General features: G+C 34.0%; 1 protein-coding gene across 9 annotated transcripts in view; it reads right to left on the reverse strand.

Moving 5' to 3' along the window:
* LOC118736846 (microtubule-associated protein tau) overlaps nucleotides 1-18525 on the reverse strand; it is a 41887-nt gene extending 23362 nt beyond the window's left edge. For 8 of the 9 annotated variants that reach the window (XM_036466919.1, XM_036466918.1, XM_036466917.1 and 5 more), the window contains exons 1-6: nucleotides 18413-18525; nucleotides 12984-13839; nucleotides 12707-12750; nucleotides 6923-7109; nucleotides 3866-4068; nucleotides 2000-2185 (exon numbers count right to left, since the gene is read on the reverse strand). In XM_036466919.1, the coding sequence (XP_036322812.1) occupies nucleotides 2000-2185; nucleotides 3866-4068; nucleotides 6923-7109; nucleotides 12707-12750; nucleotides 12984-13839; nucleotides 18413-18430 (1494 nt within the window). In that variant the 5' untranslated portion in view covers nucleotides 18431-18525. The remainder of the gene's footprint in view (nucleotides 1-1999; nucleotides 2186-3865; nucleotides 4069-6922; nucleotides 7110-12706; nucleotides 12751-12983; nucleotides 13840-18412) is intronic. The other variant, XM_036466921.1, reaches the window with a different exon arrangement.
* Between the last annotated feature and the right edge of the window lie 1595 nt (nucleotides 18526-20120).

A 20120-nucleotide genomic window follows, 5' to 3' on the forward strand; every position in this document is an offset into this window, starting at 1 on the left:
ATGCTGGGCAGAATTCAGAAGAACATGAGCGATATTTTAATAAAGAACGAGAAAGTAATCGAATGAGAAAGCGAGCTGGCAAAATATAGAGCGTCGCAGATTTATCTGATCGAATTTAAAAAAAAGTTGAAATGTAAAATTTGTGCTTAATATTTTTGAATCGTATGTACTAGATTCAGCAAAGGATGCCATAAAATTGGCCTAAAGAATTATTTACTGCTGCTAAAAATGTTGTTTAGCTACATATATAGTACAATATGATTAGAATCATTTATGTTGCTTGTTTCTAGCTTGGCTGCGATCCAAAGACTCCTTCATTTGTTTGATACAAAAAGGTACTTAATATATTATGTACCAGCGACTCAAAATCTTAGTTGCTAAAGCCCGCAAAATCAAATGCACACATACCATAAAGCGTTTAATTTTGAATGGGATAAATAAGAAATACCTGCGCCTTCTAATTAGCAAATTTCCTTAATAAGGAATCTCAAACCTAATAACCTCCATTTAAAGGCATCCAATTCGAATTAAAAATTGATTATTTTTTAATTTTATACTTCAAACTGCATATCTGATGTTTGTTTTTACAAACCGCAACAACGCACTATGGGTAATTTGACCAATTTTGTGAACAAAATTAATTATGACACAGCAACCTATTTTTTTTTTAATGTTTGGCACGCGATTCCCCACATTTTTGCAAAAAAAAATCTCGACACTTGACGATCGATGGGCAAACAGAAGTCACTTTTTAATTTTCGGTTTCATTGAACATGTTTGAACCTTTTTTCAAAATATTTATTTTAAAATTCATGCCGTGGCCAATTAAAAAAAATTTCCAAATTATATCATACGTAATACATACGTGCATTAGGGTGGTCCAAAAACAGTAAAGTCGAAATTGTAATGCTCTCACCCCTAGGATTTTTGTATATCGAAAAAAGGTATGCCCGTATTTTTTTTTTATTTTGAAATCAAAAGATATTTAAAGATAAATATTTTTTGATTTCAAAATAAAAAAATAAGAGTTTATATTTTTTTTCGGTATAGAACAATCCCAGGGGTTGGGAGCATAAAAATTCCGACTTTACTTTTTCACATGCATTTTTGGACCACCCAAATGTGCATTAAAGCTCTGGATTTCCAAATTTCTCTGCTGAAAAATTAAAAGGAGCAGCCTTTGCAACAAAGAAATCGTAAACAGCCTTTTGTTTCCTCTGTCTACAAAGAAAGCTAGTTTCTTAGAAAACTCGGTTAAATATTAAGATTATATATAAATTTTTAACTTAAATATGGCTGGTCGAAAACAGCTAAAAAGCAGAACACAAAATCGATTACAATATTTGACTCGCAGACAACGACTTTCACCACCTGCGAGGCAGTTGTGTTTTTTTTTTTACAAAAACAAAAGACGCCGTTATATGGTTTGAAGTTTCCTTTATCAAATACCAGTCACAATAGTTTATTTTTGGAAGTACGAAAAACGACTTTTGGCCACATAAATTGATCAAATTACCCATAGTGCAAGGTATAGTTGTCAATGCTTGAGACATATTACACCAACTCCTTATTTTATGCTCGACCATGAAAACTCAATACTAAACCTACATTATGTACGTGTCTCTTACAGCCAAATTTAATTTAGAATTAAAAAAAAATGCATTCCTGAAACTCGTAAAAAGTATACAGCACATACGTAAGCTAATAACTAAGCCAAATCTGAGTTAAATATAAAAAAAAAATAATCGCATTCCAATTTTAACGCTGAGCCAATCCATTTGGGCATGCAAATTTCAAAACTTTGCTTTAGTATAGGCATTGCCGACTAACTGCTTGAATACAAATACAAAATAGCATTCCATTTCAATACGAAAATTTCTTAGAAAAAACTCGAGCATGCTTTCCGAAAAATTCAACAAATATTTATTATACTTATGTACTCGTCTGACTGACTGTATTTTTAATTAAAGTTCTCTGTAACATTTTGCGGACACCTTACCTTAATATCACCACCGCCTGGAGTATGCTTGACATTATCCTTTGAACCGACTTTTGGTTTAGCCTTATCTTTGAAGTCCGTTTTAATCGTTTCGATCTTCTTATCACCGCCACCTGGCTTATGATTGGCATTCTCCAAAGAGCCTATTTTCGACTTGGCATTCCATTGTAGCTTTGTCGATATAATCTGTGTTGCCCGTAATATTGCAAATTAATTTAAAATAACTGTTGTTTATGATACATTTAAATGTGTATAAATAGTTGAAATGTATGTATTTATGTATGTATTTAAGTACTAGGGCGGTCCTTAAAAATATCAACATCTACACTTTTTATAGTGCACCCGTTTATTTTGTTCTATACGCAAAACAAAGACAACCGCGAAAATTTCAAAATTGTAAAAAAATGTAGAGGTCGCTACCAGCGTTTTGAAAAATTTTAATTTTTTTAAACAACAAAAAAATCTACTTTTTCAAACCCTGGTAGCCATGATGTAATAATGGTGAAGGTGGCAGCTTGTTTCGGCTCAAGGTTGTATTTGGTAAGCTTACGACGCACAAGAGAAAGTGGCAGAAAACAGGTCGTTTGGCGAAATAGTACTAAATTTAGTACTAATTTTCAAAACGCCGATTTTGGATAATTTTTATGAAAATGTTGTATAAACATAAGCAAAATGATATATGTATCTCACATCAGATTTAAAACATCAGATTTTTTATATTTATTAAGTTTCATGTATTGTATTTTGACATCAATATTTATATGTACTGAAAAATGTATTTAATTAACCTTTCTCTTCGTATAAAAGTAATAACTCAAAATTTGTGAATGACCATTCGCTGTAATATAAAAAGTAGTTTCTCAAAGAGACAAATCGAATATTTCTAAGTGAGCTTATGTTGGCGATTAAAGCGAGATGAACGTGAATCTATAACCCCCTTTTTTTTGCATCATGCCTTGTAGCGGCCTCTAATTTTTATTTTTTTATTTTGAAATTGTCGTGGATGTCTTTATTTTGTACATAGAACAATTATTGATATTTTTAAGCACCACTCTGGCAAGTATAATATATAGTGTATTGATATGGTATTTTTTTGTTTTCTGTTTTTTTTTTTCGCTATGTAACCTGAATTGGGATTGGAAATTGAAGATCGCCGCAGATGTTGCGATCGATCAATGTATGTTTCTAACCTCAAAAGTTGAGCTCGGAGAAATTTAAGAGCCAAAATTATATCAAAAAAATCATTAGCGATTTTTGTTATTAATGCTTGTATTTGCTTCCGTAAACTATGTACATGTGTATTTCAGTTTTTTAGTTTTCTTTGTCTTGTTTAAGGTTTTTGTTTTTTTGTATATATGGAGCGGAGCGCAGATACATGAAATAAATCGACCGTTAAAGTAGTGTACTACAAATGTTTAATGGTGTCTGAAATCATAACGCAACAATCGGCGAACTACTGAACTGTGAAATTGCCTCATCACAATAAGTCTACCAAAAATTTATAATAAAAAATTATTTTAAACATCTACGCGAAAAAAGTGAAGAATTTCACAAATTAAAGCATCGTAGACTATAACTATTTGCACATGTGGGATTGTTTATCCTGTGTGTATTCAATACTTAGAGTGAGCTCAATACTACATACTTTAGTGTGATTATGCTTTAAAGACTACTCAAAATAGTTACACCTACATACGTAAGTGTTTAAATGCAAGTAAATATTATTAATTAAGACAAATTGTGAAAATTTGTTTTATTTTTAAATTAATTTCAAATATGTTGAAAAGCTTAGACCCGTTTAATGTCTTGCTTTAAAATATATTTCATATACTTATTTAAATTTTATTTCCAACCTCCTAATCTTACCTTCTTTTCGCCACCACGTGGCGTATACTTGTCATTTTTCGCCTCAATTCTGGGTGCGGCTTTTATTTCGATCTTCTTACTCTCGATTTTAACATTACCTCCACCGGGCTTGTAACCAGCATTGTCAAGCGAACCGATTTTAGAACGCACCGCTTTGAGATTGGGTGAAGGAGCGTGTCCGACTTGAATTTTGTTCATTGATACTGTCAAAGAAAGCATTAAGTTTATTTATTTTTTATAGTTTTAAGATTTGAAAGTATATAGGGTCAACTTATATGGGGAATACTGAATAAAATAAAACAAATATAACCGTATACGTTAAAAGAAGCACTAATTATTTTTAAATGGTACAGACTTTTAATTATAGATTCCCAATCCAAACAAAAATGCTTTTTTCTTTACCAAGCAGGTTTTAGTTGCAGTGTAATGTTGCTGTACCCAAAGAGAAGTTTCTAGGGCTGGATTCTGTAACTGTGGGAAAATGCAGTGTACCTAGCCCGAGTGCAAAATTCACAACCAAAAACTCACGAAATAAAATCCAATTCCCATATAACGGTATTTTCGAAAAATGTAAAAACTACGATATCTCAGTAAATATGTACAATCTAAATTGTTGAAAATTAATATGTGAAGTATAATTATGGTAAAAAATAATATTATGAAATTTTTGGAAAATGGGCGTGACTCCCCCCACTTATGATGAAATGCTGTATCTCAGTAGCCGCTTAACCAATCCTTACCAAAATCGGTCCGAGCCTTGCTTAGGGTCTACTAGAAAGTCTTTTGAAAATCTTTGAAATCGGGCAATAACCACGCCCACCTCCCATAAAACATGAAAACTACGATAAATTAGTAACTATTGAAGCAAATTCACTCAAAATCAATGATTGCAACAATCACTTCGCAAAAAATTTTAATAGTATACATTTTTGGATAAATAATGGGCTTGGCCCCGCCCTCTTATGACCACAAATGTGTATCTCGGTAACGTATTTATCAAATTCAACCAAAATTGATGCACCTTGTAACCTTGGTACGCAAAGGCAATTTTCTGAAAATTATTCAAATCCGACTAAAATTACACTTCCTTCCCTTCCCTTCCTTCCTTCCTAAATTTCTAAAATATGAAAACTGCGATATGTATTTCAAAAACTGAGGACACTTATTTGCCCCATGCTAATATGTACTTACAACAATCTCTTAACAATAAATAAGACTGTTATAGACTTTTAGAAATTGGGCGTGGCACCGCACACTTTATGACTAGAAAGGTCTATCTCGGTAACCGCTTTATCGATTTCTACCAAACTTCTTGGTTCAATGATTTCATTAAGTCAGCATATTATTGAAAAAAATCGGGAAAAACACCCCTGCTTATCATGCAAAGACGATATTTTATACCTGCGCCGGGTATATAAAATTCGGTATCGCCTGAACTCATACTTCTCCTACTTGTCTTAAGTTAGGTTAGTACCCCCAAAATCCGTTTTCGTGAAACATTTTACCACCAAGTCTTACACCCTTACTTCTGCCGTTCACGTTAAATTTTGAGCTTTGGTGCATTTAGAAACGTAAAGTAGAATTTTGAAAATATTTTTGTGTATTCGGGGGTTTTTTGTATGAAAACTGTACTAAATATTTGTTGGATCGCAAAAATAATTTCAAATTCGGATTCCTCGCACCGAAAAACGTTCCGAACGAATTTTCAGAGCAATCGAAAATCGTAAAATTTCGGTCAAAAACGGGTCCCGCCTAAAAATTTGAATTTGATATTACTCGATTAAATGACCTAACCTAAAAAATGACTATCACCACTGAATTGAAAATACTCGAATTGAGTTTACTAGGTAGGCCGTCGGGATTATTCATTTTTTTGACTAGCGCAGTGTAATCAACCAGATACGTGGACGATATTGAACAAAGAGGATACGACTTTTGGGAGCTTTCGAGAGAACTATACATTTTGTGCAAAAACTAATAATACATAAGTATATCATATCATGGCTCAACAAAAAAAAAAAAATTTTGTGCCACAGCCAATAAGCAATGTTTCTTATAAGATTTGTTTCCGAAGCATCAAAATTTAAATTTCAAATTTTTAATTTGGCTTTAGTTTATAAGATATTTGGCATTTTCTACTACAACTCACACCTATGGCGGCACGTATAAAACAATTATGTAATTGATAAAAAAAAGTTAGGAAAATCTCTTCGTTAAATTTGCAAACTTTGTTGAACCGACTTCAATTTGTCGGAAATTTTTTCTTTCTTTTTCGTTTATGCTAACGGATAATTTTGAACCATGTGAACCATTTTCGATCATTCTTTTTTTATCGGAAAAGTGGTAACTCAAGGTTGGTTCCACACTTATCTGCTTTAGTTCCGTACATTGTATCATGAAGAAACTAACAGTTTTTAGTTTTTTTGCTTTGTATTTCGGGAATCTTACTTAGTTTTTTTTCGTTTTGGGCTCAAGTGCCAAAAATTAGGCTTTCCTTTTGTCTATTAAGAGGACTACGTGTCGATATTCTACAGATGTAGTTAAAAAATACTAAATATTGTCTTTTGACACTATAAATCTGGACTATCCTGAAAACTAATTCGAAGGTCAGTTTCTTATTCTGTGAAAGAAGTCCTATAAGAATGATATATCTGTCGCAAACATTTCTTGGCCAAGCGCCAGTTTTATGAGTATTTCTAATAAAATGACAGTATGTATAGTTGTGTTTAAGCTCACAAAGAATTCGTCTAAAAAAAACTGCAACATTTCCATATGCAATATATACCAAATGCATTAGACCACCTTTCCACCCTTCTAAATTCGAGGAAAATATTTTTTTTATTGAAAAACGCAACAATATGAACTACAAAGTCGGGGATGCTCTATCTTTTGGTCGGTTTCGACCGTAAGTGGGAAAAATACTTTTTCCAGAAATAAATTTCCGACAAAAGTTATGTATTTTTGTACTATATATACTTTAATTTTTTTTTAACTTCTACATTAGGCATTTTGTTGTAAGTGCGTACCTACATACGTATATGTTATGATCCAACTTACCTTTTTTAACTGGCTCCGGTTCGGGAGTCTTCAACAGCAAACGATTTCTAGATGTGGAACGTGATTTGGACGATTTGTTCGATGGTGTGGCGCTAGGTGGGCGAGAGGCGGCTCCTTTGTCTCCCTTCGAAGTGGTGGATGTTGGTGTCTTGGCCGGTGAGCTGGGTGAACCGGGTCCGTTGCGTTCCTAAATTAATAAGAATAAATAAATAAAATTATACGGTAATAATTAGGTTTATGTCCATGTGTCCATGTATGTATGTGTAAGTGGGTACGTATTTTTCCCATTTCGATGCCTTATATGTTTTATTATAATTGAAAAATTCGTGTCAGCTATAATCACCAAATGCATTTTTTCACGCATTGCAAATTTTATACAATAGTCAAATTGCTTTTATTATTATTTTTATTTATTTTTTTGTATTATTTTTATTATAGTACACTCTTAGCGTTCGATTTGCAAATTATTTCGACTTATTTCGCTACACCGCGCTTGTACACTTCGACATTTCGACTAATTTGAGCATTATGACTTCAAAGGACGAATGTGATTTTGCTTGGAATTCTTTCACATTGTTTTATCGATTCAACTCGACGCAAAGTGTACCACTTTTGGTATTTTTAGTGTAAAAGACAGTTGAATCAAAAAAAAAATACTCGTATCATGCAAAACAGGTAAAAGAAAAACTACAATACGAGCAACAACAGCAAAAAAAAAGACAAGGAAACCTGCGAAAACATAAATAATATGCCCACACCCTTGGCGCATCAAGGCTGATTTTGGCGCTGGCGTTGTTGGCCCTTTCCAGCTGGCACAGATACTTGTACGGACGATTGCACTCCTCTGCCCAATTACGATGTTTCGTTTCCTTTCATTCTCATCGATAAACATTTGTTCTAAATTATCTTTTATGAACTTTGGTTGGCTTATTTGATTAGCTGCTTTGTTTTATGCATATTCATGCTTCTTTATTCGCGTTTTGGTGAGTTTTGTTTTTGTTTTTTTTTTTTGTTTGCACACAAAAGTAATTCTTTGCCATTAGTTGTACATACTTTCACATATTTCAACGTAAAGTTTCTTGACTCCAATTTTATTTTAGTATGTGAACCTCATACACATATCCTTGGCGTGTCATTGGCAAGGTAAAAAAGTATCTGCACACACACATACTGCCTCATATCACAAAAAACAGCTGTTGGTTTTTTACACACCTGTTCAAGCGATAACTTATACCCGTATCGATATATTGATAAGCTTCGAGTATTAATGGTAAAATATGTTGGCAAATATTTTTAAAATCTACTGCACAGCAATAATGAAATGTTGTAGTATGGCTGTTTTGGTTGTATCACTGAGATCGCTCGTTTGGGACTGAGTTGTGGAAATTGACTTGGCGAAAATTTTCAGCTACTAAATTCCAGTCTAAGCATCGACTCAGCTGCATATGTCAATGAGGGCAGGTCATTGAGACACGGATGCGTTACCTACTGCGTACATACGTACATACGTACATACATTTGTATAGCGAAGCTAGCCAAACTGTAGTAGCTATGTGTCGTATGTGGGCGGGTTCGCCACTGAAGCGTGGCGCCATATCAAAGTTGAGCTACATCTTTCAAGAATCGTTCGTGTTCATAGCAATTATGAGCAAAATGTCGTTCGAAAAGTTCAGTTTCAAAAAAGACACACAACTATGCACATATATAAAGGTACATAACGTCGTTTAAAGTACAAAACAGCGTATCCTACATTCTGCAAAACCGCGTAATTGACATTTGCTGCCAAAAATTGGATTTGCTCATACAAGCTCTTGGCTCAATCCTTATCCATTCGTCCTGAAATATACTAGCGATTGCTTTATAAAAAAAGGGAACCATTTTGAAATGTAAGAGTTTTTAATGCTCTAGAAAATATTTTATGCAACCTCGCATACGCGGTTTTGCATTTTGTTGATACGCGGTTTTGTACTTTAAACGACGATATGTATGCACATATGCGTAGGTCGTTGTCTTTATTATGTCGTCCATACATTCAAACAGAAGTAGCTATGCGTATTACCCGCTTTTCTTTTGAATTTATTTTCTTTTTTCACATTTAGATTTTATTCCGCTTGCCTTTTATGGCTTTATTACAAAAGGCAAAGAAATTAATTGAAAATCGTTTTGTTTCCTGTGTGCGCGCGATTGCCCCGTGAACAGTTAAGATTGTTGCACCACATCTATTTTTGCAACCGAATAACCACGGTATATTTTCGAAAGACTACTTCATGGTTATCATTTTCGCTGAACCGAATTCTCATGGTCGCTCAAATTATAATTTCTGCAAATGGCGGCATCGGATCGTTATACTCCACAAGAAATAAAATGTCATAAATCATATTTATCAATCGAAGTTATGTACTACCGTCCCAGTTTTCAAATATATAATTCAGGTTACATTGTTCGGTCATGTAACAAATGACAACATGGGTTCTTCCGGGCACAGCAACCTATGCGATTTTAGCCTTTTTAACTAATGTAATGTAATAAATGCTTCGAAAAGCCGCGTGCAATTGGCGTTACAGTGACTCAGACAAGTATTCACGTGTTAATTATTATAAATGTTTTTCAAGATAAATTTCTTTGGTTATTTGCAAGTTTCGACCGGGTAAAAAGTCCCGTTGATTTTTGAAATTTCTTTAGTGACTGCTTTTGCGATTTTTTTTTATAACAGGTGGAATTTATTAAAACCTGGCGTTGATTTTTTTTAATTTTGTTGCCAACAGTGTACCGCATAGGAAACTCGTGCTTATATGGAATTTTTTTTTAAATCAACGTGATTTTTTAAACGTTTGAAACTTATATTTCATGAGCCTAAATTTGTATGGGCTGCATACCCAAAAACGTTGTGAGGATTCAGATTTTGATAAAAATTTGTTGTATTTTTCATAAATTTTTTATAAAGCTTGAAACTTTGATTTAAATGTCTGTCGAATATAGGACTTGTTTCGAACTATTGAAAAGGTAATGCAGCGGGGCATAATTTCCACTTTCTAGGACACCGCTGTCATTTACAGGCCTATTATGCTTGTTACCGAACATTTTGACATCGAGAAATTTAAATACCTAAAAATGACACCATTTCTTGTAAAAGCAATTCTAGATAACTTGGTAACGTTTTAGTTTATACTGCTTTGAAGTTCTGCAGATATTCTGGTATTGCATATTTCACAGGGCAATATGGTAACATGACAGAAGATCTTCTTCTTTTATAATGTACATATGTATATGCAGTCATCTGAAAAATAATAGGGACACAACATTTTTTCCAGTTTCGGCTTTTTCCCTTTGTTTGTTAAATGTTTATTATTATTTTTTTAATAAAAATACAGCTCACTATCTGTCAAAAACTATATAAGTGCAAATTTCAAACTTTGCAGAAAAATTCAAGAAAATCTTATAACCCATCAACAGAAGAAAGTGAAAGTTTCAAGTGACTAGAATACGCGTAAATTTTTGATAATTTTTTTTTTGCGGATAATGTTATTATTTTCTTCCATACAAAAAAAAAATCGAACATATCGCTCATTTACTTCAATAGCGTCATGATCAAAAAAGTACAATTATTGAGCTAAGTATGCAGAAATTATCACTACCTCTTCTTCTATGTTGTGTAAGGATTTCATAGCAGTGCCGATTACCAGTATCTCACTAGAACAAAATATGTATTCATTTCAGATTTAGACTTGTGAGATATCATTGGAAAGGAATTTTATCACCCTTTTTATTTCTTTGCTAATAAACTCATTCAAAGGATGAAAGAGAAAGGTAGGATGAACGAATATCATCCAAAGTTGAATTAAAATGTGTTGGTATTTAAAAAAAAAAAAATATTGGGAAACGAATGACTTTTTTTGCACATAAATAAAAATAGTGGGAAAGTGGGAAGAAAGGTATTTCTACCAAAATCCCATAAGTGTAAATCAGAATAGTTTTCGCCCAGTTATTTAAGTTTTTCGTAAATAAATCTTTGAAAAAAGTAAAAAAAAACAGCATCAAAAATCTCATTATAACGATTCCGTTGAAAAGATTTTTAAATATCTTTATGCAAATCTTTTAAGCCTAATCTGCTTTGTCATCTGCGGCGACTTTTTTCAAAAAGTTCTTTAAGAAACTATTTTTATTCATGTGAAAATCCATTTTTGGAGGTATTTTCGAATCGGTGCAGCTCACTTAAATCTTAGTACTTTTCCGAAATATTTTGGTGGACATCTTAAAATATAATAAATTTTGTAATCCCGGCGGAAAAACCGCAACTTTTTTTGGTGATGCAGTCTAATGTACATGTATATATAACATCTCTGCTAGTTTGTATGGAAGAAAATGCGTGACAACACCAGGGGGAAAAAATTATAAAAATCAACACGATTTCCTAGCCACTTAAAATATGCACTTTTTGAATCTAAAATTTAATGCTTACTTAAAAAGTTGGTTCTTTTTGTAAAATTTTATTGAGTTTTTCTAATTTTTCCCTAAGATTTGAAGTTTGGACTTACGTGGTTTTATTAGACAATGAACTGTATTTTTATAAAAAAATAGACACTAAACTAACAAAGAAGAATAGCCACAACTGGTCAAAATGGTCTGTTCCTATTATTTTTCACATGACTATAGATTGACACATTAATAGCCAGTTTCACATTTAAATGAAAAATGTTTGTCCCATTAGTTTCCATATAAAATCCAATAAAACAAAATATTTTTCACTTAAATTACTTTCGTGCAAGTGGCGATATGTTAAACTTTGGGCAAATAAAATAAAACTCTGGGCAAATAAAATTAAACTTTGGAAATATAAAATTAAACTCTACTTTAGTACTAAACAGTGTTTGAAAAACTGGTACTTTACATCGGCAACATTCCACTCTCTTTTTAATTTACAGCAAGGTTAAAATTGGAAATTTTTGCGTAATAATTCCGAGAGCTAGGCCAAAATCAATCTTTTGCACGCCATGTTCGGTAATCGTGTTATCAGCCGTCCCGGCGATGTTCATTGGCCATCTCGGAGCTGCAATTTGTGGCCGTTACAATTTTTTGTGGGGTGGCTTGAAGGACCAATTTAATGCGAATAATCCATTTACGATTCAGGTCCTTAAGGCGAATATTGTGCAAGCCACTCGTTAGATAGAGCCAGACATCGTCACCAATATCTTGGAAAACTGGGTTAACGAAATTATGTTCCATATAAGTAACACAGGATACTGATTCCGATGCGGCAAATGTTAAACATGTTTTTGAGAGACTCCTTGGACCGTGGATAAAGTTTCAGTAAATCACTTCTTTTACAATATTTGAGAAGCTCTAGCAAAGAAACAAAATGTGATAAAACCTTAAAAGCTAGGACTCCCGAACTGCACCTTGTCCTGATGGTCACTTGTACTTCTACTTACTACGCAAATTATTTACTTTAATCGAAATTTTCGGTATAAATTAAATTCAAGGGAGAAAACTCGCTGAACCAATACACTTACACACATATATGCCAGACTGGTTCGTAATATCACCAACGCTTATATTTTCGCCTTACTATATATGGCAATTCAAATTTCCGTTTAACCAATTCACCTTTCTTTCTAAATACCACAAAAATGTTTATTGGGTTTAGCCCTAACTGGTTTATAATTTTTTAACTAACGATTTCGTATTCTCCAGCTGACACAAATAAGCAAAATAAATTACAACCAGCTCTTATATGTTTGTACATATACATATGTATGTACGTAGACTTAACTAAAATTAACTCACCTTCTCCTGAGTAGATTCATCAACGCCACTGTCGTTGTCACCTTCTGAAATTAAACGAAAGGTTACAATTTGTGTTTAAATTAATGTGAGAAATCAAATGAAAAGCCTCAAGCAGTTTGGTTTCAATACTTGCAATGCCCCACCCATAAACTGATAGCTTTCCAAGAGCATAATACATATTGATATGTATATATGTACATAAGTATAAGTAAATATTTATATAGTATGTAGATAAATAAAATACTCTTCAAAATTGTTTGTATTGTTGTATTCTTACTGTGATCACCACTTTTCTGCTTCCGTCCATTCTCCACGCCGCTGCTTAACATTTCCTGTATGCTCGACAATGTTTTCACGCCGTTCGCTTTCACCTCGGCTATTGGTGTCAGCGTCTCGCCCATGCCAAATGCATCTTTGATTGAGTTCGTTTTAACTTCCGCCACCGCTGGTCCCATCGGATCCTCATTTGCACTCAACGTCTTACGCGGTGTTATCGCTTGACCCACCACCACATCATCATCATCTTCATTGTTGTTCGAACTGGCCGATGGAGGGCGTGGTGGTAACTGTACGGGAGATTGTTGGTATGGTTGTTGCTGTGGTTGCTGTTGTGGTAGCTGTTGCTGCTGCTGTTGCTGTTGCGGTTGCGGTTGCAGTTGCTGATAGGGCGGTCGTTGTAGTGGTTGTTGTTGTGCACCCACTTGCGGAACGCCAGGCGGACGTGCAAATGGCGGACGCGTAGGTGGATTGCCAGGATAGGGATTTTGTGGACGATTCGCTGGCATTTGTTGACCAGGTGGTGCACCGGACCAAGGATATGCAGCGGGCGGGCGTTGTTGACCTTGCCCAGGTGGACTCATTGGACCGCCATTTGCGCTAGGTGGACGCATTTGCAGGTTTTGCAGCGGTGGCGGTGGCGGACGTTGCCCGCTGCCAGGGCCACCAATGCCCATCAGCAGATTTCCCCTGCTATCTGTATTACGCAATGGAGGTGGCATTGATCTTGGTGGAGGACCACCACCAGGAGTACCGCCCATGTTCATGGGAGCGCGAGGTGGCCCTGCCATCGGCCGTGGGGGCATGCCGCCGCCAGGAAATGGTGGGCGAGGTCCACTGACAGGTGGCGGTCGCATCTGCATTTTCACAATTTGAATAAATTTCAGTTCGCGCGGCAAAAATAATATGTATGTATGTATGTACATATGTATGTGCGCGCGTAAGCATGTATGAACACCAGGATGCCGCGCAAAAACAAGTTGCTGCTTGTACAAACGAGTTATAAAACTTGAACAGTCTCTCTTAAATATTTAATTTCAACATGTTGCCACCTTGTTCTGTGCTTTTCCACGTCGTGAACAGAGTACAACTTTTTCGTAAACAATTTGAGGAACTTAACCAGGGAGCGATAACGCGCTCCAACTAAATAGGAACAAAAGTATTGAGAGCAGTTTGAGCGGGAACAAAATAAGAACAAAAGGCCCGAGAACGCGCCCGTAAAGTACAAAATTGCGAACGAAACTCTCGGGAACGTTATTAAAAAGAACAAAATGAAAACAAAACTCTAAAGAACATACTCTATAAGAACATAATGAGAACGAAAGTATCGAGAACATTTTCAAGTGAGACCGAATAAGAGCAAAAGTCTGTTAGAGAACAAAACGAGAACAGAAGCTTTGAGTACTTAACGTTAAGAATGAGAAGGGCGTCTGCATGGTGGGATGAAAAATCGTTTCAGGGAGTACTATGACTGTTAATTCTAAGCCAGAGGAATCATTTTAACTTCCAGCTCGTTTATTATTAGGTTGAACAGTCCATGTATGGAACCATTTTTCATTTTATGTGCAAGCAAAATTCGTGTCTTAGGCCTTTCGTTGACTTAATTTGCATAATTCTCTTAAATTTTATTTTTTTAGATTATTAGTACTATTCAAATATTTCAAACTAACGTAGCGCTATGAGAAATATTTTTCACGTTTCGTTCTCAGTCAGAAACTTCTTGAGACTTGATTCCCCAAATCGTTCTTCGAGAGAAAGTTCCTTGGCCCGTTTGTTCCCGTTTTGTTCTTTGTCAGAACGTTGCGGAGACTTTTGTCCCCACTTTGTTCTCTTAGAAATGTTCCCAAAAGTATTGCTTGGATTTGGTTTTCTTTGAGAATGTTTCACATGGTTTTGTTGTTATATAATTCCCGTTAAGAACGTTCTCGACAATTTTTTTCTCACGTTCGATTTTGTAAAAATACCCTGGAGGGTTTTGTTCTCATTTGGGTTAGGGTTTTGTAGCGTTCTTGGGAACAAAACTTAGAGAACGACATTAAGTTTCCGGGGTGTGCATAGCTCAGTGGTTAACGCATCTGACTTTGCACATCGATGATGCGGGTTCGATCCCTGCTGAAGTCTAGAAAAAGAACTCTGATGAGGAGATGTGATGATCTCCGAAATATCTCTCTGCTATAACTTCTACTGCCTAGAATGTCCTGGTTGCTTTTTCCATTTTACCTAATAAACAAAATCGTGGCACAAAGCTCAATAACAACATTAAAAATAAAATGTTAATAAGCCACAATAACATTGACGACGACATTAAGTTTAGATCGTTCCTTTTGTTCTCGGTCCCCAAATTTAACACATATTTCATGGGAAAAAACTTTTAGATGAATTTGACAATTTTTTCATGTAAAATGGGTACCGAGTACTATGCAAAAAGCAAATATTCATAGGAACTTCTAACTAAAAATTATAGTATTTGTCAATGTTTTTGTGGCTTGTTAATATTTAATTTTAATATGTTTACTAAGCTTTGTACCACGATTATTTTATTAGGGAAAATGCTTTGCTTTTTGTTTTGAGTTGCAAACTCGCTCGTTCTCTGTCTAATAATAATCAGACTTTTCCGAAAACTAACTTTGCTCATGCCCGATGTATCTCGGAATAGCATTTGTTTCAAATCCATATAAATACCTTAAAAAAATCAAGCTATTCATACGTACATATTCCTTCTTTTTTTGTGAAAAATAAATACTTCTAAATTTTTTGGTTTATGAATGAACAGTGGAATCACATTATTTCATTAACGAGTTTCTGGTAATTTGTATTAAAATTAAAAATATATTTAACTTTTCGGCAGTTTTTGAATAAAAAAAATGCATATCTTTCACTTTGTCTACCTCCATAGAATATTTTCCTACAGAAAGGCTGGGCGACAACAGGTTTTTTTTTTTTGAATCAATGAAAAGCACGATTTATTACAGTATATCTTACGCGTTAAGGTTGTCCTTGAATTGAGCCAAAATATTTTGGTGGAAGTCATAAAATAAACTACATTTTATTATTCGTTTGTGGAAGGAGAACTGAATTTTTTATATTTTGCGTGAGGTAGTCTAATGTATGCCTATTAGTATATGTATTTGAAAGTGCTGGAATATGCAAATATTTATGTAGTAAAGTGCGATTAAGATCCCAACCAACCACAACAAAAATTTGTCTAAGCGAAAAAATCTTATGAAAGCCACCTGATTGAAGCTAGTTAGCATAGCGTGGTATAACAAAGTTTGTTTGTAAATATATATGTATGTATGCTGAATTTGTTTACATTTTAATGGTATCGTATTTCGTGCTGTTCTTCTGAGACATTGCGGAAAGAGTAGGAGATTTGACCTGAATAATGAATTTCGGCTGTAATCAGAACTGAACGAAGGGCTACAAATCACTTATTGATTCAACAAATTCCAACTTTATATCCTTTAACAAGTTTACATATATATGTATACATTCATGTATATATAGATATCTGCGAATCGTGTACTTATTTGTTGCATACAGAATATTTATATTGCTCATGCTACGAATTAGAATATATTTGCAATACCACAAATTTTGGTGTTTTATGGCAAACGCGATAGTAAGCAAATGTTTACATTTACGTCCTATGCCACCACAAAACAGCTTCGGCTTCAACAAGGTCGCCATAATATTGTGAGCAGGTTTATAGCGCTTTGCAATACACTACTAGCTAATTTGAATAAGATAGCGAAGACATTAAGGGGGCAAAAAGAGTTGACTACTCTTTGAGCAGAATAAGTCGTTTAATATTTAGTTTCTCATGATTTATGGGTATATCAATACTTATACATACATCCATAAGCATGTAGATATTTACGAATGTACAAATTTTCAGAATTTATGAGAAAAACCCACAAATATTGACGCAGCCTTACCGCCAAGAAGCGGTTTGCACTTACAAAGAAATTTCTTGTTAAAAAAGAAAATGTAAGTAAAAATGACAGTGCAACAAAAAAAAATCACGAAATACACCCTAAACAAAACTTAGTGTAGTTTGCAGGTAGGGTCGGTAGGGTCGGGTACAACTTGAAAATTGGCTTCTTATAGTCACTTAACCCTCCATTTTGTTTTAATTTAAAAAACGGTTATTTTCGTACTTGATGCCATTGTTATCTATTTACATCTTGACTAGTTTTCACTCGATTTTCAAAATTAAACATGTTTTTAAAGGAGGACTTAGAGGATTTTGAAATTACTTAGATTGTTGGAAGTTTTCATCATCGATAAATTCAAGAAGGGGGTGCCTAAGGAGGCCCGGGGCTGCGTGTGTACCAGGTTTGGTACAGATTGATGAAGTGGTTTTCCAGATAGACGTATTTGACGTAAGTGTACAGTAACATGCCCATTCTTCAAAAGTTGGCGGAATAATTTTTTTTGCTAAATAGGCATTGTATATACCATAAGCTAAGGGTGAAAAGGTGCCAAGTCCATTTTTTGGAATTGTTCAGGAGAGACGAAAAAACGACGTGGTTTCGTAATCCCTGCCATTCTCCATTAAAAATTAAATTTTGAAAAAAAATGCACTTGGCACCTTTCCACCTTTAGGTAGCGATATACATTTTGAGTAAATATTAATAAATTTCTTAGCAACTCTGCGTAAAAATAAAATGTATATATACATAAGGTCCACAAAAAGTGTAAAATGTTAGGCTTACCACTCTAGAATTTTTCTAAATGGAAACCTTTTCTAAATCGAAAAACGAGTACTCATATTTTCTTGTTAAACAAAACAACAGATATTTAGAACTGCCTTAAAGCCCATGAAGTTTTTCTGATCGAAAAATACCGATTTTCAAGAATTCAATACTATTTCTACGTAAAATGTCCTTTTCCCACATAAAATACATGTAAAACTTCATGGGCTTTGAGGCAGTCCTAAGTATATATATATATATATATTTTTTTTTTTTACAAAAAAACAGGTATGTTTTTCCATTTTGAAAAGTCCTAGGGGCGAGAGCTTGATATTTTAAACTTTTTTCACCGCATGTATTTTTGGACTACCCTGGTATACATCCATATAAATTCACGACCATATTTCTACTTAAATTACTCAACTTCTGCAATTTTTATCCGATTTAATTAAATTAGGTAGAAATTTGTTCGAAAATAAATTTACGTTTATATAGAAACTAATTCCTTTAAATCTGATGGTACTGGAACAGACTAATGAGCGCAATGAGAGTGGCATCTCTCTTTGAAAAAGTCACATAGCGAAAAATCAAAATTCTCCAGACTTAGCTGCAGTACTCATGCTATGCGCTGCAGCACAATGCAAGTATAACCAGCGCTTATGAGTACATACATACATACATACATATGTTTAAAAAAAAAATGTTAGGTGGAGACTTTGGTTACAATACTTACCGCCTCTGCATCACCCATTTTTATTCACAATCCACTGATTTATAATGTTAGTTTCAATTATTTATTTATTTGTAATTGTACTGTTTATTTGTTTATTTCTTTACTTGGTTTTTCTATATTGTTTATACTTTTTTATTGAATTTAGAATTATAGTATATTTTTATTCCAGATAAATTGTGCTCATATACAAATTAAGTATCACGAACCTATGTTTCTTCTTATTTTCATTGACTTATTTTTTGTGAAAAAGTATGTCGAGTTACTTGCAGAACTCTTCTTTATGCACAGTTCCCCATCCAATAAAAACTAAGCTATTGCTTTTTCGACCTTTTGCTTAAATTTATTTAAGAAATTTTTAAGAAAAAGGCATTGTTGTAGGCATTTGTGGCGCCAATGCTTTTATAAAATGTATACGCCATAAGTTGTTCAACAATTTTCTAAACAAAATTTAAGTATTTTAAAGGACGACATTAACTGGTTAACAATGCAATATGAATAGCTTTTGTTTCCTATATGCGCCTATAAAAAGTAACGCATATAAATGAAACCAGGTCAGTTGTCGCGATAGTTGCATTTGAAATTCTTTCAAGCGCTCCTAAGCAAAAATAAATACACTAATTCTCATTGCAAGCAAAGGACTCGACCCTCTTCGAATATTTAACCATACAACATAAAACGTGAATTCTTTCGTACTAAAATCGACTTGAGTACCTCCTGATATCAATTACACATATTTAGTCAGAAATAGAATTATGAGAGAGTATATATGTATATATGTATATTAGGGTGGTCCAAAAATAGTAAAGTCGGAATTTTAGTGCCGCCATCTCCAAGGATTGTTCTATATCGAAGAAAATGTACCCCTACTTTCTTTATTTTTAAACAAAAAAATACGGAGTGCCCAAAGCGTTCAAAATTTTCCATGTATTTTATATTGGGAAAAAACAACTTTTCGTATACATGGTATAGAACTGTTGAAAACTAATATTTTTCGGTTGGAAAACTCTGGTTCTCTCCAGGAGACTTCCAATATTAATATCCATTTGTTTATTTAACCATTTTTTAATACTAACATTTTTTTATTATGATTTTGGGTAGCGGCATTAAAATCCCGATTTTACTTTTTCACATGCATTTTTGAACCACCCTAATGTACATAAGTATGCGTACCTATGTACATACATACATTTGTGCAAATGTGCTTGCACTTATGTACATGTGTATAACCATTATTGCTCAATGAGCAACTAAGCCGTCAAGTCATTGCTATATTTGCATATTCTAATGCGCTGGATAACACTTTCAGTATTGTTTGCCCTTTTGGTTTTTAACCTACAAACTTGTATGCAAAACACTTCCTTTCAATTTGCCGTACAAGCGTACGTTCACGTTCTTCTTGGTTGCTGCAGTTCATGTTGACAATAAAGTTGAAAGTTGGTACTATTGAAACTTCAAAAAACTTTGCTATTACTAATTTGCATGCGATTTTCTATTTGCAGTACGGTTCAATAGGAATGCGCAATCACAGCCACTGGCACCGCCGCCGCATACGCCGTGTTGCCTGTGTAGTTTGGCGCGCATAAAACCCTTTTAACGATATCTATGTACATACATACACTCACATGCACTTGAATAGGGACAACGCTTTTTCACTTTTTTTCGCTAACTTTAAACTTAAAAAAAATTCATACAATTTTCTTCGAAATTT

The sequence above is a fragment of the Rhagoletis pomonella genome, unplaced genomic scaffold (genome assembly GCF_013731165.1).
Source record: "Rhagoletis pomonella isolate Grant_MI unplaced genomic scaffold, Rhpom_1.0 Rhpom_scaffold_00004, whole genome shotgun sequence".
NCBI classification, from domain to species: Eukaryota; Metazoa; Arthropoda; class Insecta; order Diptera; family Tephritidae; genus Rhagoletis; species Rhagoletis pomonella.